The 20,600-nt window shown below is 33.1% G+C and overlaps 2 protein-coding genes across 2 annotated transcripts; one reads left to right on the top strand and one right to left on the bottom strand.

The window, feature by feature from the left end:
* The first annotated feature begins 186 nt into the window (after positions 1–186).
* LOC123702936 (DNA replication licensing factor Mcm6) lies at positions 187–11,265 on the top strand. The gene is made up of 14 exons (XM_045650794.1): positions 187–422; positions 597–1,020; positions 3,566–3,757; positions 4,100–4,272; positions 4,728–4,851; positions 5,316–5,454; positions 5,874–6,031; positions 6,558–6,710; positions 7,277–7,582; positions 8,067–8,248; positions 9,279–9,391; positions 9,747–9,875; positions 10,449–10,594; positions 11,111–11,265. Exons 1-14 carry the CDS (start codon positions 331–333, stop codon positions 11,225–11,227), a joined length of 2,448 nt encoding a protein of 815 aa, XP_045506750.1. The 5' UTR covers positions 187–330; the 3' UTR covers positions 11,228–11,265.
* A 1,128-nt stretch (positions 11,266–12,393) lies between these two features.
* Positions 12,394–20,249, bottom strand: LOC123702939 (DNA mismatch repair protein Mlh1). The gene is made up of 11 exons (XM_045650797.1): positions 19,988–20,249; positions 19,679–19,742; positions 19,182–19,381; positions 17,879–18,149; positions 17,469–17,625; positions 16,610–16,693; positions 15,878–16,020; positions 14,708–15,357; positions 13,805–13,950; positions 13,156–13,281; positions 12,394–12,729 (listed from the first exon to the last, which is right to left on the bottom strand). Exons 1-11 carry the CDS (start codon positions 20,098–20,100, stop codon positions 12,428–12,430), a joined length of 2,256 nt encoding a protein of 751 aa, XP_045506753.1. The 5' UTR covers positions 20,101–20,249; the 3' UTR covers positions 12,394–12,427.
* Positions 20,250–20,600: the final 351 nt, after the last annotated feature.

Below are 20,600 nucleotides of genomic sequence, written 5' to 3'. Positions count from 1 at the left end.
AATATTAAAAATTGATATAATATAGTACTGTAATATACCTAAGAAGACTATTAAAAGCCAGTCAGGGTATCAAACATCTAACAACAGTCCAAAATCGTAAACTTGGGGAATTAACGTAAACAATATTTGTTTTTGAACGAATGCCGCATCTTTTCCCGCCAAATCTACTTAATGTCATTATGTCAGTGTCATGCTGTACACAAACACCGGCTGGCGGCAACGTTTATTTTTATTTCAGTTTAATTTTTAATTTCCTCAATAAACTGAATCAAAGTGCCCAAGTTATATACTATATGCTATTTTCAACAGTGGTAATCAACATAAGTTACAATGGATGTCGCTGATACATATGCTACGCAAAGCCAAGTTAAAGATGAGGTTGGAGTTCGTTGTCAGAAACTTTTTCAAGATTTCTTAGAAGAGTAAGTATTTCTATTAACTTTAATGATTTTATTCATATTTATAAATTAAATAGTTATTTAGATGAGTACATTCATGATCCAACAACCATTTTTTTTCAATCGCGTAATATCTGCATGTTGGTTATCACTTTCAAAAAGATGCACTTATTGTAACTTGTACGATTGTAATTCCAGTTTCAAAGAAGACAATGAATTAAAATATGAGAAACAGGCTAGAGAGCTACTTAAACCCGAATTAAGTACATTAGAAGTAAGTTTTGACGATGTCGAGAAATACAACCAAAATCTGGCCACAACAATCATTGAAGAATATTACAGAATATATCCGTTTTTGAATCAAGCTATATTGAATTATGTGTTAAGTTTAGCTGAAAGTGGCATGAAAAAAGAATTACAAGGTAAAGAATGTTATGTGTCCTTTGTTGATGTGCCAACGAGGCATAAAGTGAGGGAATTGACGACGGCTAAGATTGGAACACTCATCAGAATATCGGGACAGATTGTAAGGACGCACCCTGTACATCCAGAGCTTGTATTGGGTACTTTTGTGTGTTTGGACTGTCAGACTGTTATTAAAAATGTGGAACAACAGTTTAAGGTATGGAATTTTTTTTATAACATTAATGTTTGTCATTAATTCATGTTTTTGTCAATGTTCATCAACTTTCTATATTGCTGTTAATTAATTGTCCGTATTTAAGCAAAAAGGAACCAACCAGCAAATACACACTTCTGAGATATCAAAGGATTTACAAAAACATTTGCAGCTCTGTTAGATGAAGTAAAATTAATATTTATTTTATTTAAATTCATTGATAAATTACTTATTTAAGTATGTGTATATAAATTTGTTCTGAATACTCTTAAACTTTCTAGATAATTAAGAAAATGTGCATGTGGTTCCTTTTAACATTTATCAATTGATAGGTTTTCTCTTATACAAAAAAGAACCACAACCCAGGGATTTAATGATATAAATGAAACTATGTATTTATAATATCGTAATAAAGCTTTTATTAAAAAGATATATAAAATAATACATATAAAGGACGTTTATTCGACGTTATCATCAAATTGGATTTCGAAATCCACCTTGTCTAGTCCATCTATGTGGTCTTCTATTGCATCATCACTAATGAGATTGTTATAAAAACTCTGTGCATATTGTGGAATGAGATGTAATATGGCCTGAATATCGCTTGAAGGTGAAGAAAGCTTCTCCAGAGGCATCGACGTATAAGGTTCTTCGTTATCTTCTGTAATAAAAAGAAAAAAAGCTTTAAATCAAAACAATAAAGCAATATACGTAGATATATGGCGACAGCAAAATATTATTAGTTCTTATAAAGCCGTGTCCCTACTAGACGACTAAGTATGTTGTAGGTACATGCGCTATGTACAAAAAACTGGCTAAGTGCGAGTCGGACTCGCGCAACGAAGAGATTATCTATAGAAACGGCAAAAAATCACGGTTTATTGTATGGGAGCCTCTTAAATATTAATTTTATTCTGTTTTTTAGTATTTGTTGTTACAGCGGCATCACAAGACAGAAATACATCATCTATGAAAATTTCGACTGTTTAACTATCACAGTTCATGAGACAGAGGGACAGACAGACAGACGGACAGCGGAGTCTTAGTAATAGGGTCTCGTTTTACTTTTTGAGTACAGAACCCTAAAAATCACACGCAACAGTGACCAAACCTAAAAAAAAATTAAATAAACTTGTTAAAATTTTCAATTTCGCGGGCTAGGGCCTTGTTCCGGTCAAAACAGTGGCAGCGCGACTTTTAAAATCAAACAAATTATTATATGCGCTGAATGTACTGTACTGAATCTGAATCTAAACGTATTTTACCAAAATAGTAGGTAGGTACCTAGATCATCGACAGTTGATTTTAAAACAGGGTTTAGTAGTTTCATCTCACAATGACAGATGAATCGTAACAAAATGACTCTTAATAATTCGACTCGCCTTCGTGAACAACAACAGTGTCGTTAAAATACGTAAATCCACACAGGATTCCTCTTGTACTTACTAATTCATGAACTATCTTTTTAAAATCACTCCACAATCGGGAATGAATCAAAAGTGGATAAAGCGTACATAACTGCATCTCATAGATTCAATAAGTACCTACTTAAATGCATTAAATAAAACTACTTACCCGTTGTATCTTCATTATTATCTTCGGTGTTCGTCTCCAATGCTTTTCTTTCCAATTGCTTCCTTATTTATTTATTACTAAACATTTTCACATTTAATTTTAAAGGTAATTAACAAAAACAATAGAACTTACTTCGCGGAGAAAAAAAACGGCCGTCACGTATTCGAAATACTTCGCTGAATGTCACCTATATTGACAGATGTTCGACGTTTTACTTTAAAAATTGGAGTTTTGCACTTTGAGCTATATAAGACGTAATGAAATACGTTGTTTAAAGATGAGAAGCATTCTGCATTGTGCACAAGTCAAGGCATTTGGTTCCGTATAGCGATGATGGGTTTCTGGATGTTTTACAATATTTATTTATGCATGATAGAACCGAATGCTTGTGGTTTTATTTTGCAATAAAAAATTACAATTAAATTATGAATTTATTTTACGCATAACCATATCATAGAAACCTGGTTCCATTTTGTGTATTAAAAATAATTGTTATTAATAGAAATATGTGTAATGTATAATGGTACCAAGTATCTGCGGATCTGTTTTGTATATAATGACATGATAGTAATATCGTTTATTTGTTTGAACAAAGCAGTCCCGTGGTGCTGTGGTTCGGTTTTGCTTCATATGTATTATTCGTTGTTGCTGGTGGTTCCTTTCTGCTTTTAGTATACCTTGTTTCCAAGGTAAAATTCATGTGGTTCTTGTTTGTATAAGAATTTAGACCACTTTTAAATGAGTATTCTTCAAGAAACGGAAAAAAGCAAATTTGTCGAGTGGTTCCATTTTGCATAAATACGGACAATTTCAGTATATTATTATTTCTCAGAAAATCATTTTTAATAACTTTATATAACAAGACAATGCCTATTTATTTTATTTTTTGTAAATAATTGTTTATTACATTACACACTTCGAATAGTTATTTACTATCCTTACAAATAACCTTCTTTTTAATGTTTATTTGCAGTACACAATTCCAACAATTTGCCGTAACCCAGTGTGTGCAAACCGTCGCCGTTTCATGCTGGATGCAGATAAGTCAGTATTTGTGGATTTCCAAAAGATTAGAGTACAAGAGACACAGGCTGAATTACCTAGGGGATGTATACCTCGCTCATTGGAAATTATACTTAGAGCAGAGGCTGTGGAATCTGTACAGGTATTGTAAACATATGAATAACTGAATTATTTTTATCTTTAAACTACTTAAGCTATGAAGATTGATTATAATTTATATTGGTGCCACTAGTATCTAAAATTTCAAGTTGAATAATATAATTAAATTTCATTCATTGTATTTAAGTTATTAAAATTTTTATCTCATACTTATCTAAAATAAGACAACATAAAATACTAGACAAGAGATCAGTTAAGGATTAAAAATACATATTGTGATAAACTATCCTACTTGTATATTCTTCATTAAAAAAATAATTAACATTTCCAATCTAAATAGTTAAAATTTACAGAAAGAACTTACTCCAGTGTATTTTTATTCTAGGCTGGTGACCGTTACGATTTCACGGGCACACTCATAGTTGTGCCTGATGTAGGATCTCTATCAATGCCGGGCGCTAAAGCCGAACTCACGACAAGAACTAAACTGGCCAATGAAGGACAGATGGAAGGAATTAAGGGCTTGAAGGCTTTGGGTGTGAGAGAGTTGCATTATAAGTAAGTATTGTTATAATAAAGTTTATATTGAGAATTAAGATGATTAAACTGTGATTAGTGTAAAAAAGTTTAAATAATAAACATAACAAAACTTTATGTTAAGAATTAACATGTTTAAACTTTGTATATTAATTATAAAACACTGATTAATGAAATAGATAATAGTTAACTAAAAAGTTGTTAACTATCAATAATAGTTAACTAAAAAGTAGTTAATAGAAGTAGTATAATAATAGTGATTTGCCATAGGTAGCTTAATTTATTTCCTCTATAAATGTAACATGTGCACAAACCACATTAGAATGAATATAGATTTCCTTCTTACATTTATTAAATAAAGATGATTACTAACTTCACTATTAGCCATACATAATAGTTTCTATTTTTAAAGACACATAAATCTAGTATTAAAATCTTCTAAATCAACATTTTTAAGCAAAACAATTAAATTTCAGGACAGCATTCCTAGCATGTAGCGTACAAGCCACATCTCGACGTTTCGGCACGGGAGATTTGGCCACTGACGATCTTACAACTGAAGATATGAGAAAACAGATGACAGATAAGGAGTGGGATAAGGTTTGTACTTATTATTCTTACTTAAGTGAAGTCCCATGTCCCCTAGTGGGGTAAGGGGCAGATGCATTAATCATTATACATCTGTTTCACTGATCGATTTTCTTTAGGGACAAGTAGGTGATCAGCCATCTGTGTATTGCCAGACCGAGACATTTTTTTTCTTCGTCTCCACCGGGAATCGAACCCAGGACCCCTCGGTTCTACGCTCACGTGTCTACCACTGTACCAAGGAAGCAGTCTCTTACTTTGTAGTTAGTACTATCTATGGAAGCGGTCTCTTACTTAGTAGTTAGATAATATTTTGCAGTGATGTAGCTTATATGGCAGGTTAATACATAAGCTATAGAAATGCTTGTGCCTGTCCGTAACAGCTAAAAATACATAAATTTTAAGTCTATCATATCTATAAGATTCTTATTTCCAGGATTTAATTTATATTACTAAATCTCTTTTTTGTTATACAGGTATATGAAATGTCCAGAGACCGTAATCTCTATAATAACCTGATCACAAGCTTATTTCCGAGCATACATGGCAACAGTGAGGTTAAAAGAGGAGTACTGCTTATGCTGTTTGGTGGTGTTGCCAAAACCACTATTGAAGGTAAATCAAATAGTGCTTAATATTTTAATCTATGAATAAAATGTAAATTAGATAATTTATTCATGACCATTGATCACTCTTTACTTATAATATTTTGTTTTTTGTTCTATTTTTTTGGTCATTGCATTCCTTGATTTTTTTATAACTTATAGAAAATAGATAATATGTATATTTAATAAATTCTACATATCCTTAAAATAACAACATATTATTTACAAGCTATGTATATTGCAAGATTGCAAACAATCGAAAAATTATGAACCACATCGAACGATTTACAATTCAACATACATATTAAATATTAATTATCGCAACTTTACAATCTGGCGAGATATATTATTATATAAACTAATGTTGTTTATAGTGACAAATAAACAGATTAAAATAATTATTTTCCAAAACAAATACCTGTTTTAAAGGTACAACCCTCCGTGGAGACATCAATGTATGTATAGTGGGCGACCCAAGTACAGCAAAATCACAATTATTGAAGCAAGTGAGCGAGATCTCACCGAGAGCGGTATACACTAGTGGGAAAGCCTCATCTGCTGCTGGTCTCACTGCGGCTGTTGTAAAGGTATGTTTTATTGTTATTTAAAAAGTCTATTAATGTGTAATTTGACGTTTTTTAGATTAGGGGAATTTATTTTATTTTTATCTTTCCTCTAAAATAAATGAATCATAATCATTTACAACTTTGTCTACTATATAAAAATAAGGTTTTTCTTCTTGACGCTATAACTCCAGAATTCACGAAGCAATTTCCACGGTTTTGCATTCGTTGGGAAGGTCTCGGGCTTTATAGCAAAGAAAAGGTTTCTCTGGTGGCAAAACGGAGTTCGCCCGGTTTGCTAGTAATTTATAAATTTCATTAAATTTCTGTAAAAATTAAGGACAAAGATTCAATAGAATATATCCAGCGTTATCAAGAATGATTGTATCCTTACAATATTCGATTTATTCGTATTCTTTAAATTAATTCGGTTAATATTATTTTTTTGCAATCATAATAATTTTTGGCTACATATATTAATTAATAATTTCCCAATCGCTTATTAAAATGAAGATAACATTAGTGTTATTAAACAACGTAAAATTTTCAGGACGAGGAATCATTCGACTTCGTCATAGAAGCAGGTGCTCTAATGTTAGCGGACAATGGAGTGTGTTGTATCGATGAGTTCGACAAGATGGACCCAACTGACCAGGTTGCTATACACGAGGCTATGGAACAACAGACTATCTCTTTGGCCAAGGTAAGGAAAACGTGTCAGAAGTGTAACTTCTTTGGCAAGATTTAAAGAAACCAAAATCGTCGCCTTACTTCATGGCTTGATGGTATTGCCATGACGCGACCTTGAATTTTACTCTCAACGTGCCAAAAAGAAGTTGTACTTAAATAATATCGGAAATAATAATTCAGATATTAATTTTATTTAACCGATTCAACACGACAATACAATCATTTTACAAATATAATATTATGATATCTAAATCATACATAGTTTGCTGTTTATACCAATTTATTCTATGTAAAATTATTAGTCTCTCTGTTTTTTAGGTTATACATAATTATTTACCTAACTAGCTTTCTGCCTGCGGCTACGCCCGCGTTTTCAAAGATAAACCCGCATAGTTCCCGTTCCCGTGGGATTTTCTGGATAAAACCTAGCCTATATTACTCGTGGATAATATAGCTTTCGAATGGTGAAAGAATTTTTAAAATCGGTCCAGTAGTTTATGAGCCTATTCATTACAATCAAACAAACAAAGTTTACCTCTTTATAATATTAGTGTAGATAATAAATATTCACACTTACAGGCAGGAGTCCGAGCCACACTAAACGCCAGAACATCAATATTAGCCGCAGCCAATCCCATCGGAGGTAGATACGATAGAGCCAAATCCCTCCAACAAAATGTAGCGCTCAGTGCTCCTATCATGTCAAGATTTGATCTATTCTTCATATTAATTGATGAGAGCAGCGAAATGGTGGACTATGCGATTGCAAGAAGGATTGTGGATCTACATTGTAATAAAGAGGAAACATATGATTGTGTGTATACGAGGGAGGATTTATTGCGGTATATTGCGTTCGCGAGGAGTTTCAAGCCGCTTATTACGGAGGTAATATTATTTATATGTTGATTTTTAATTAAAAAAAGACGTGTGTCACTCGGGGACTGGGGCGGTAAAGCTATTGCATGCTATGCCTTCAAGCCACACCTCCGCCCGTCGGAGTGGGGAGTGTGAGGTTTTTTCGTTACGGAATTTCTTGATTCGGTCCCCGCGCTCAAGGCCCGCGATAGAAGCTATGCAATAGCTTAATAACATTGTAGGTATATATAGTTTATCCTTCCTCGATAAGTGGGTAAAGATTAGCGCGTTCAAACAAACTCTTCTTTATAGTACTAGCTCTACTACCACCCGCGGCTTCGCCCGCTTTGTCCCTTCCTCTTGAATCACTCTATCTATTAAAAAAACCGCATCAAAATCCATTGCGTAGTTTTAAAGATTTAAGCGTACAAAGGGACATAGGGACAGAGAAAGCGACTTTGTTTTCTACACTAATAAAAAAAAATTGTTTTAAACAACACTCTGTACATAACAGGAAGCGGGCAAGATCCTGGTGGAGTACTACACAGTGCTCCGTTCCCGGGACGGTACGGGTGGTGGTGGGTCGTGGCGCATCACGGTGCGGCAGCTGGAGTCCATGGTGCGGCTCGCGGAGGCCATGGCCAAGATGCACTGCAGCGGACATGTCACCCCGCAACATGTGCACGAGGCTTACAGGTCATCCTACTAATATTATAAATGCAAAAGTTTGTATGGATGTATGGATGTTTGTTACTCTTTCACGTAAAAACTACTGAACCGATTACAATGAAATTTAGCACACATATAGAGGGTAACTTGGATTAACACATAGGATAGTTTTTATGCGGGTTTTCCTTTGCAAACGCGGGCGGAAATCTAGTGGGATATATACAGGATGATTGAAGTGAAACTTCTTTATCGGGGTTGGAAAAAAATTTAGTGTAACATTTTTTCGTTACGCGTGACATTTTTCCGTTACACGCCGTCTTTTCTTATCGCTACCACGCGTGATTCGACGTATTTCTGTAAAGTTGCATATAGTAAATTATTTTTTGAAAAATAATGTCATAAAGAAGTTTCACTTCTTACGTGTGTACACTAGTACACGCACACATTTCTTTTTCAACTGGGTACGGTAGACGAAATCTGAAACTATGTGGAATATGTAAATACGCACGCTGATAAAGTCTGATTTTGATGAAAGTAAACTACATTTTGCAACATCACCACTGCTCGAACGGTGAAGGAAAACATCATGAGGAAACCGACATGTCGAAGAATTAAAAGTTCGACGACGTGTGGCATCCGCCAACACGCACTTGGCCAGCGTGGTTGATTATGGCCTGTACCCTCATAGGAGGCTCTTGTCCCAGCAGTGGGAACGTATATGGGCTGATGATGATGATGATGATGAAACTACATCGTTATATCGTTGAAAAACTAATTCGATTCAAAATTAACGAATAGGAATGTCAAAAATCTGATATTAGTTTTTATCGAGATCGCCTCATAATTCCGATACGCTTTTTCGATACTCCTTATTGTTTCGATTTTCAACGTCCACGCCCAGTTGAAACAAATCAATATTATATATGAATACGGCTAAAATTTTTATTTATATCGTAATAAATAACCTATGATTAAAACTTATTATTGCCATTTTAGGCACGTTTCAAAATTAATAATTTACCGCAAATTATTTCTTAACCTAAATATTTCTCTCTAGGTTACTCAACAAATCAATAATCCGTGTGGAACAACCAGACATTCATTTAGAAGAAGAAGATCCGCAGTACGAGCCTAGTATGGACGTCGATCAAGACACACCTAACGGCAATGGTATGTATATTTTTCATTATTTCTTCCTAAAACTAGATTAATGTTTTACCATTACCTAATCTTAAAAATTAAAATTAAAAAAATATAATATGTCCCTAAAACAAACATACAATGACACATGCTATTTTTATATCCATCAAGTCTACATTAACAAATAATAATGTCTACATTCTAATGAAATGTTGCTATCATAAATCTTAATTCAGCTATAATAGAAACATTAAATTATTAATAAGTAATAATTCATTATTATATAATAATTCATATATATTCATAATAATTCATATATATTCATAATAATTCATATATATTCATAATAATTCATATATATTCATAATAATTCATATATTTTTAGCGAGTGAACAAACAAGCACAGATACTGGGTCAAAGAAAAAACTTACATTATCATTTGAAGAGTACAAATCGCTCAGTAACATGCTGGTCGTGTACATGAGGAAGGAAGAGGGAGAGGCTGAGACTAGAGGTAAATATCACTAACTAGCTTTCCGCCCGCGGCTTCGCCCGCTTTGTCTAAAACCTAATCTATACTTATATTATAAAGCTGAAGACTTTGTTTGTTGGTTTGAATGCGCTAATCTCGGGAACTATTGGTCCGATTTGAAAAATTATTTCGGTGTTAGATAGCCCATTTATCGAGGAAGGCTATAGACTATATTATATCATAACGCTAAGACCAACAGGAGCGGAGCCACGCGGGTGAAACCGCGTAGCGCGTAAAAATAAAATAAAAACGAATATATTTCCTTGTGTGAACTTCTTTAATTATGTACCTATTTGTTTATTTCCTATACTTTAAGGGCTGCCTGGTAAAGATCGCTATCTAGCGATAAGGCCGCCTTTTGCTTGTTTTATATGTGTTGTGTGCTTTTGTATTTGTATTTATTTATTTTTTGAGCAATAAAGAATTTTCATTCATTCATGTATCTGTTATTGTTGTAAAGGTGCATGCAAGTACCATGAATATTAACTCACATACCACAAACAGATAAAAATATCGTCTAAAACTATTTTCTAATAGAAATCTCATAATTTTCAGGCGAAGAAAGCGCAGGCATGCACAAGAGTGCTCTAGTGAGTTGGTATTTAGAACAATTGGTTGCTCAAGGACAGATCGAAACTGAAGACGATCTTTTGGAACGGAAGACCTTGGTCGAGAAGGTCATTGATAGGCTTATGTACCATGTGAGTGTTTTTGCAAAATAACTGTATAAGAAATGTAAAAAATTGGATTGAGAAAGTTTGTATAAATCAGAAGAAATGATTCGTTTTTGTAACAATGAATAATTATAAAATATTGCAGTGTGCACAAAAATTTAATTTGTGACATTGTATTGTAATTTATTGTCCAAATTTTTTTTTTTTTATAAGAACACAATTAATAAGTTTAAAAAAATTTAATAAAAAAAAATACGTGTGGCACTCAAGGACTGCCGCGGTAAAGCTATTGCATAGCATCGCTGTACCGGTTGGATTGGGGGGTGTTAGGTTTTTTCGTTACGGAATTTTTATATTCGGTTGCCGCGCTCAAGGCCCGCGATAGAAGCTATGCAATAGCTTAGTAACAATTTCATATATAGACTACTATTGCATAATATATAATAGTAGTCTATATTATATTACTTATCGATATTCTTTGCAATGTAGATTGTTAAAATTGTTAAAAGATATTATTATTAATATAAAAATGTAATTTTCCAGGACCAAGTAATAATCCCGCTCTCCACAACGGGTCTAAAAGCAACTCAGAAGTCAGAACAAGAAGTAGAAGACGACCCCTTACTCGTAGTTCATCCCAATTATGTTGTCGACGCGTAACATTCCGCCTTGTGTTTAATAAATGTTTTAGTTTTTTTTTATTTTGTGTTTCATTTATAACTAACTTTCCGCACGATTTGTCTTAAATCTCATAAGTTATATATATAAAAAGTTACCACGAGAATCATTCTATAAAAAAAGGCAACAAAATCCGTTGCGTAGTTTTAAAGATTCACGCTATTTTAAAAATTAAGTTCACTACTTAGAATTCACAGTATTTTATGAGTATTTTTAAACATTTAATCATACTTATATACTGACGTAGAGTCGGTCTATGCGACTAGCACTAATATTCTACCCACACAAACATAGTAGGTAACGTTCATTCACGTACTCCGTAGTAAAACAAAGATATAATATACATTTACATTTATCCTTTAGCCAAAAGGAGTTAGCAACGTAACCTACTACATGCAACACGGCTAATTTGCTGATTTTAAACGGAACGTGTTTTTACTCATATGCCGCTTCTACCTCACAAAGCATGAGCGTCTAAACACACTGCTGAAATTCAGCACAATTACGCAAGCAATGTTATTTGAATGAATTACTCACGACAGTCGACACATAATGCCGAAACTATAAAGATTCGGTTTCGTACGCCACGACAGCGCTTTAAACGCTGGTAAGTTCGGCTCCACAGACATATTAATGTATGTCTGTGTTCGGCTCTTATTGCCGCACATAAAATTAGCCACGGAACTTCGGCATAGTGTGTTTAGACACTTAAAATTTTCTGTATCAAAAAAGTTATCAAATAGAAATCAGATTACAACGCACCAAAAATAAGGTCTGATTTTCAGTATATCTGAATGAACTTTTTTTGTACGTTTTATGAATACGCCTTGAAGTTATAGCAATAAGCTTGATTTTCCTTTAACGATTTCGAATAAAACGATTTCGAAATGAGGAAGAACTAAAAATTGGAATAGGTTATTCAGTTGCCTAATTTAGCAGCAGTCTCAAATCTACTTAGTAGATAGTGTAGTAAAATGTTACAATGTAGTAAAATGTTACATTTTAAGTCTCAAATCTACTTAGTAGATAGTGTAGTAAAATGTTACAATGTAGTAAAATGTTACATTTTAAATATCATGTTACTAAAGAAGTGGGAAAATAAACTGTTCCACTTATATCACGTAGTAGGATTGAAGTAAAACAATAAATAAACTTAACAATTCTTTATTCAACAAACTTAACCTAACACCTCTCAAACACTTTATACAAATCATTCAAGCTGGCTATTTGTAAAATGGCGCCATTATTAACAAAGCTTGTTGGAGGGAGAAAATATTTTCTTATGGCGGGAAAAATAATATGTTCTTGTTTCCACTGTTCTGACTTCACAGCTTCATTAGAGTCACTTGGATTTGGTTGTGAATAAAAAATAGCTGTTTGTCGACTGAAAGTCTCGAAACAATCTTTTTCCGAATCCCAGTTCACTTCCGTGACTAGTCGAACGAGGTATGTCGGTAAGGCGCCCATGAATGGAGTGTGACCATCTGCAAAAATATAAAATAAAATTATAACATTAATTTTGTAATTGGTGGCTCGGTAATGTGTGGCTTAGAAATAATAAAAAAATAAATTTTGTAATAATTGGATGGCTAGGAGTCCTGGAAAATGTTATAAGAATTTTACGTAGTTTTAAGTAGACATCTAGTGAAAGACCATAATATACTGAATAGTTCTTATAAATTTTTAAGGAATAGAAAAAATTCGAACACGAGTTATTCGAATCCGGGTCTTCTGCCTTTACGAGGCTACGCCTGACCAATCGGCGACTCGTAATCCCGCCAGAGTAATAAATTTATTCTATTCTTTTTGTTTTGTGTGTTTTAAGGAGGTTCATTAAAAAATTAGAGTATCTGTGTAGGAAATCTTTAAAAAACAAAGCTTGTTTAAATTCTTTAATAAAAAAATCAAACCTAGAAGTAACGGCAGTGCAAGCAGTTCTCCGTTTTCGTTTACTTCGAAGGAAAAATACTCTTGAAGCATCGCCCTTTTGGCTACCAATAATTTTGTCATTTGCTTCGCCATCTCTCGCATATCACCTGAAATTAATTTTTCAATTACAATTATTTAACTTTTTTTTTATATTTCGCTGAAATCTGACTATTAATATACAATTTTATTTTATTTTTACACTTTTTATTCTTCGATATTATTATAATAATTTGAATTTGAAAAATATGACTACATACAATCACAAACGGTAAGATACCATAAGATAATCTATACTAATGTTATAAAGCTGAAGCGTTTGTTTGTTTGAACGCGATAATATCAGGAACTACTGGTTCGATTTGAAAAATTCTTTCGGTGTTAGATAGCCTATTTATCGAGGAAGGTATAATATCATCACCAAAAGACCAAAAGAAGCGGAGCAATGCGGGTGAAACCGCGGGGCACAGCTAGTAATAGATAAATAACATTTTTTTAAATACTTAGAAGATACATAAATGCGTAGAATAAAGCTAGCTAGAAATTATAGTATACATAGGTGAAAGGTGCAAGAGTAAGACGGTCGAATATCTTATCGGAAGCCATCTTATTTTAGATTAATATTATACTAACCAATATCACCAAATTCTGCATTCGCTTCTGAATCTTGAGAGTTCAATCCCAACAAAAACAGCTCTTCTAAAGGCAAAGGATTTGTTAATTTTATAAATCCAAAATTTTGGAAATCATACAACAATGTTTCGTAGAATAGTTCTTCACTGAAAAACAAATAAATGCCATCAGATAAAATACATCTAAAAATAATGCTGGTTAATCTTACTTTAAAAATGAGAAAGGCGATTTCAGAAATTAAAATATATAATCATGAAATGAAAAAAACAAATATTTACTGAGACATCAAATAATGTAAATAATGTAAATAAAAATTTTCAAAAAAAGACGTGTGTCACTCGAGGCCTGGGGCGGTTGCGCTATTGCATGCTATGCCTTCAAGCCACACCTCCGCCCGTCGGAGTGGGGAGCGTGAGGTTTATTCGTTACGGAATTTCTCGATTCGGTCCCCGCGCTCAAGGCCCGCGATAGAAGCTATAGCTTAAAATACCTACTACTTTTGAAGTAAAACTTCTTTAGACGCGTTGAGAGTAAAGGTCAAGGTCGCGTCATGGCAATACCGTCACGAGATGGAGCAAGGCGACGATTTTGTTATCTTTGAATCTTGCCAAAGAAGTTTCACTTCTGTCACGTGTGCTCGGCACACACGCTCTTTTTTACAGAATTTTTAAAATAACTGTCATATATCATACACTAGCTTTCCGCCCGCGGTTTCACCCGCTTTATCTAAAACCTAATAAATTCTTAAACCTTCCTCTTGAATCAGTCTATCTATTAAAAAACTGCATCAAAATCCGTTGCTTAGTTTTAAAGATTTAAGCATACAAAGGGACATAAGGACAGAGACAGCGACTTTGTTTTATACTGTGTAGTGATTGAATGTATAAAAACTAAATAACTTACGCCAATCTCGTAGTATCACACAAGAACAATTTCGTCGAATGCTGTATCAACGTCTTATAGCAATCGATACAAGCTATAAATATCAAATTAGCCAATATTTCCCTCAAGTTACTATTACACGCATCTTCTACCGCCATTCTTAACTTTTTTACACTTGTTAACTTAGTTTCCACTCTTTCGTACTTAAATATTCTGGTTTTAAACGATTCCTTTGGATCCACATAACTTAGATTTGCTTGGTCTATATTCATGTGATCTTTCCATTTATCTGTATTCCTATTTTTAGTATCTGGTTCGGAAATTTGCGAATCTTCTAAAATGTCATCATCGGTTGTTTCATGAATTGTTATTTTTGGCAATTTTACATTATCTTTAGGCATATCTTCGTCATCAAGTTTATCATTTATTTCTCCCTTATTTGTTTCACATTCTTTTGTATCAAAATTAATTATATTTTCATATTGTTCATTGCGTTTTCTTTCATTTTCATTCATAGCATCAGTAGTTACACTTTTTGCTGCTGAATGGAAAAACTTGTCGATTTTTTGTACATCAGAATTAACTCTAACTAAATCTTTAGCATATACTTTTGCGCCGTCTGTTGTTTTTTTGACAATTTCTTCAACCGCGCTCGCTCCAGGTAACCTTGCCTGCATATTTAAATATAATATATATATATATATATAAATCTTGTGTCACAATGTTTGTCCTCAATGGACTCCCAAACCACTTAACCGATTATAATAAAATTCGCACACCATGTGCAGTTCGATCCAACTTGAGAGATAGGATAGTTTAAACATGTAGGTACCACGGGCGAAGCCGGGGCGGACCACTAGTATAATATATAATATTACTTTTTGTAACCTTATTACAAATTTACTATTAATTTTATTTTATTGCTAACTAGCTGCGCTCCGCGGTTTTACCCGCGTGGCTCCGCTCCTGTTGGTCTTAGCGTGATGATATATAGCCTATAGGCTTTCTAACACCGAAACAATTTTTCAAATCGGACCAGTAGTTCGTGACATCGAGGAAGGCTATAAGCTATATCATCACGCTAAGGCCAACAGGAGCTGAGTCACGCGGGTGAAACCGCGGAGCGCAGCTAGTAGCATATAACTAAAGTGCCGTTCTTTATATCAATAGGCATATTGGCATGTGTATTACCTGCGTGTACATAACTCTAGAAGAATTACAACTGAGCAGTTTATTCTCAATGCAACCTTTTATTTTTTCTATAATTTGCTCTTCATATAGAAACTGAACTTCGTGTTTCGTTGGATGCACATTTACGTCAACATTTCTTGGATCTGAAATTATAGGAAAGTAACTATTATTTTTTAATTATTATTCACTAGCGGTCCGCCCCGGCTTCGCCCGTGGTACATATTTCGCAATAAAAAGTAGCCTATGTCCTTTCTCGGGTATCAAAATATCTCCATACCAAATTTCATGCAAATTGGTTCAGTAGTTTAGGCGTGATTGAGTAACAGACAGACAGACAGACAGAGTTACTTTCGCATTTATAATATTAGTATGGATTGTGATTTATTATGAGAGTATTATCAGTTACCTATTTTTTCTCTATTTGTGCTAGTACAAAGTGTACAAATATCAATAAACATGCCGTCTACCCGTTGTCCGAGTTTCACGCCAAAACGACTAGACGGATTTTGATAAAACTGTTGTTATTATATCTATCAGACCTTCGAATCATATATTATAATTTATTTTTAATAATCTACTTAATTAGAATTCGAATCAACGCACGCGCGAGCGATGTCGCTGCCTCAGCTAGTTTAAAATAACTACAATTATTTATGTGTTACATTCCTTTAATATTTTCTGATGAAAGTTACAACAAACTTTAAAGTTTTATTTATTCAATAGTATACTCACCTAATTCTATACTGAGATAGACAAAGGAATGTGAATTCTTCGGTAAATACGTAGAATATACAGCAACTATTGCTTTTCTTATTGCTGCAATAGAAATTATTAATTTAATTAATTTGTATAGTGAAACTTTTATTACATCGTCTCAAACTTTTTGCTCTGTGTAGCGCATGTCGCGTGACGGTCGAACCGTACGATAATTATCGTACAAATACGATAATTTTGTGCCTAAGTTTCACTTTTACCGTGGTTTCATAAAACCACACAACATTTTTTATTCATTATACATTTTTAGAAACTCGCACTTCTCTGTACAATCGTTTTTCGATTCGAAAATCAGGAAATCGGAAAATAGTCATAAATGTATTATAAAATTATAATATATTCGTAAAAAGTAGGGTAGAGTTAAATACAAATAATAATAGTTTAAAAAAACTAAAAAACACGCTTTTTACAGAAAGCCGAACTAAAAAATAGAAAATTTTATCAAATAAGTGTATTGTCATCGGTCCTCAATAAATCTACAAAGTTTGAACGAAATCTGGCCGTTTAAAGTGGGTCAAAATCGCGCCCAAAGAAGTCGGTTACAAACATACAAACATACAGGTGAAGCTAATATAAAGCGTGTAAAAACGAGCATGCGCCAAGAACAAGTCAGAAATGGAACTTCTTTGGCAAGATTCAAAGATACCGAAATCGTCGCCTTACTCCATGACGTGACGGTATTGCCATGCCACAACTTTGAAATTTTACTCTCAACGCACCTAAAGAAGTTTCACTTGAATAAAATATTGCTATTACTAAATAATTGGGTTTGTATAATTATTTGAAATAAAAAATAGAATAGAGAATACAAACTTACAAACACAATCAACCAGCCTGTGATTAATAAACAGCAGCATACAGCCTTTCTTGTGCGAGTAATTCACATTCGTGACATATCCGTGTAGCGACATCTTTAACGTTGCGTCTTTTAACTCTATTTCTAATAACTCTCTTGCTATTGAGTTTCCATGAATCTGTTAAAAAAAAACTTGATGTATTTCTCATAAAAACTTTAATGTATGTTTTTTTTAAATAACTATCACAATATGCTTAAGAACTATTAATCTCAAAAGAATTGTTACATATTAGAATAAAATTTAAAAATATAAGTAAGAGGCAATCATTCTAGGAATATGTTTTTGAATGATGTTGGTATATAGTTGATTTAAAACAAGTAACTAATTGAAGTAGTAAAACAAATACTTTAAATAATTGACAGATACTCACAATCCTAACATTTTCCACAACCGAAGATTTGTTTGGCGTCTTTATATCTGTATTTTCACCAAACTTCTTCAATGTGAAGCTAACATTACTATTATGTATAGCGTAGCCTCCAACCACCTCCATTATATGTGTATATTCTTCGTTGGGGCTTCGTAATGCGCGTTTCCTCGCTATCACATTGTAAAATAGATCTTCTACAGTTATTTGAGTGCCGTTGTTGCCAGCGCAGGCTTTAATCGGTCCCTTTAGTTTGCCATTTTCATAAGACGCTCTGAAAGTTTATATTTTTTTTTGGTTTTATGGCATTCAAATGCTTTATAAATATAAATTTATAAAGAATAGAAAAAATTCGATCACGAGGCGGGACTTGAACCCGCATCCTTCGCGCCATTCCGGGGCGGATGCCTAACCAACTCAGCCACTCGTGACCCGCCTGAGCAATCGAATTTATTCTATCCTTTCAGTTTCATGTGTCTTAAGGGACACACCGCGCGCCATCTATTGAGATGATTTAACAACCATTTCAACCAATATGAAGCACTTTTCAGTGAATACAATATTGTAACGATGGAACACGACCTATTCTTGAATTTATATATTTTTTTTTTAATTTATATTTTTTTATTTTTTTGGTTTTTATGGCATTCAAATGCTTTATAAATATAAATTTATAAACCAAAAAATATAAATTCAAGAAAAGGTCGTGTTCCATCGTTACAATATTGTATTCACTGAAAAGTGCTTCATATTGGTTGAGATGGTTGTTAAATCATCTCAATAGATGGCGCGCGGTGTGTCCCTTCAGACACATAAAACTGAAAGGATAGAATAAATTCGATTGCTCAGGCGTGTCACGAGTGGCTGAGTTGGTTAGGCATTCGCCCCGGAATGGCGCGAAGGATGCAGGTTGAAGTCCCGCCTCGTGATCGAATTTTTTCTATTCTTTATAAATTTATATTTATAAAGCTCTGAAAGTTTTTGAAAATGTATTAGAAACCTAATGTGTTGCTTCTAACATTCTAATAACAAATCCAATATGAATTATTCGGTGGTGGTGTTGTTAAAAGGCTATAATTTTAATTTTTAAGAGACATAATATATAGAGTGAGTTACCAAAGACTTCATTGGCTAGTTTTCAACAACAATTTAAGGAAGAATAAAAATAGAATGAGACTGGCATTTGCCTTCTTTTTGTGGCTAAATAGTTACAGCTCATTATTATAATATCTATTCTATATCAAAATTCATAATTAAACTATATTAAAAAAATAAATTAACTGAATGTAAGAAATTGATAACTTACTTATAAGCGCATTTATCATTTGCGGTTTTTGTCAATATACTCAGGTGAGCCACATGACTGATACTGGCTAGGGCCTCGCCTCGGAACCCATAAGTGCTGATAGCTTGCAAATCCTCATATTCCCTTAATTTTGATGTTGTGAACCTTTCACAGACTATGTTAAGGTCTTCATTCCTTATGCCTGTACCATTGTCTTGTATCTGTAAACAAAAATTGGGTGTATATTAATAAGAATTTTTTATTGAGATAATGAATAGATTGCATTTAAACTCTTTAATTTTTAGATAATAATATTTGTGAATATTATTATTTTTATCTGATAATACATGAATTTGTGAATATTCACACTCAAGTAAAATAATTAACGCATGCACAATTTCCAACTCTAATAAAACTTCCTGGAAACTTTATGTGTTCATCTATTATGCTGTGAATCAAATTTGAATACTTTAGTTTTTAACAATGTAATTATTTTTATATGTAAATGTATTTATTACCTGTAAGTATTTCAAGCCACCAGCTTTAACTGTGATGATTATGTTTGTAGATTTTGCATCCAAACTGTAACAAATTCATATGAGTAACATTTATAAGATATAGAATAAAGTTATAAGCTAACAACTATAATATAGAAAAATAATTTCGTATTAGTAGTACTTCTTACAAATAAATACTTATAATTTGTTGTTTGGTGATCTTTTGTTCACGAAGCGATAAAATTTTTACGTTGTTTATGTATAAAAATCAAGTTGAACCGAATAAAATGTATAATTTATGAACAATAATAAGGGTAAAACTAGAATTACCAATTCTCAATCAGTTCCTTTAGCGCATTTGCCGGTCTTTGAATAATTTCACCGGCAGCTATACGATTTACTACTTCTTCATCTAATTTTCTAATAACTCCGGGTTGTGCCATTTTTATGCCATTAGGTAAACGTATTTTAATTCTTCTATGCACATAACGTTCCTTTCTATGAGCTTTTGCAAAATGTTATTTAAACAAAATCTTGATTCTTGTTTTGTTTTGAATGTGTGTGAAACTTTAAATTTTACGACTGACTTGCGAAGTTGCGAGTTGCGACTGACCGCCTGATTGGCTGATTATTTGACGTTCAATTGACACACCGTCCACAGGTAAAAAACGAAAACCGTAAACAAAATTATCTGAAGTCTCTATAAATATTGCTTATTTTTAAAATAAAATAACCAGTACTATGTGCATAAGGCCGCCTATACACCTGTAAGTTTTACTTACGTAAGTCACTTACGTAAGCTACTTACGATAAATTTTCAAGTGTAAACACTCGTTGTAAGTAACTTACTGTAATTTTTTACAACTTTCGTAAATTTAAAAATTACAAGTCTAAACGTGTTCGAGTTTGCTTACGGAAGCGACTCGCAGCTTATTGAATTATT

Source organism: Colias croceus, chromosome 24 (assembly GCF_905220415.1).
Source record: "Colias croceus chromosome 24, ilColCroc2.1".
Taxonomy (NCBI): domain Eukaryota; kingdom Metazoa; phylum Arthropoda; class Insecta; order Lepidoptera; family Pieridae; genus Colias; species Colias croceus.
This window is presented reverse-complemented; position numbering and strand designations above follow the sequence as displayed.

What these genes read in the sequence shown, in the direction of transcription:
- LOC123702936 (XM_045650794.1), top strand. Translation starts at nt 331, where the DNA reads ATGGATGTCGCTGATACATATGCTACGCAAAGCCAAGTTAAAGATGAG. An exon ending in TCACTGCGGCTGTTGTAAAG is followed by an intron (nt 6,032 to 6,557) that starts GTATGTTTTATT and finishes TAAAATTTTCAG; the next exon opens with GACGAGGAATCATTCGACTT. An exon ending in AGACACACCTAACGGCAATG is followed by an intron (nt 9,392 to 9,746) that starts GTATGTATATTT and finishes ATATATTTTTAG; the next exon opens with CGAGTGAACAAACAAGCACA.
- LOC123702939 (XM_045650797.1), bottom strand. Translation starts at nt 20,100, where the DNA reads ATGGCACAACCCGGAGTTATTAGAAAATTAGATGAAGAAGTAGTAAAT. An exon ending in AATGATAAATGCGCTTATAA is followed by an intron (nt 18,150 to 19,181) that starts GTAAGTTATCAA and finishes ATAAACTTTCAG; the next exon opens with AGCGTCTTATGAAAATGGCA. An exon ending in TGCACTGCCGTTACTTCTAG is followed by an intron (nt 12,730 to 13,155) that starts GTTTGATTTTTT and finishes ATATTTTTGCAG; the next exon opens with ATGGTCACACTCCATTCATG.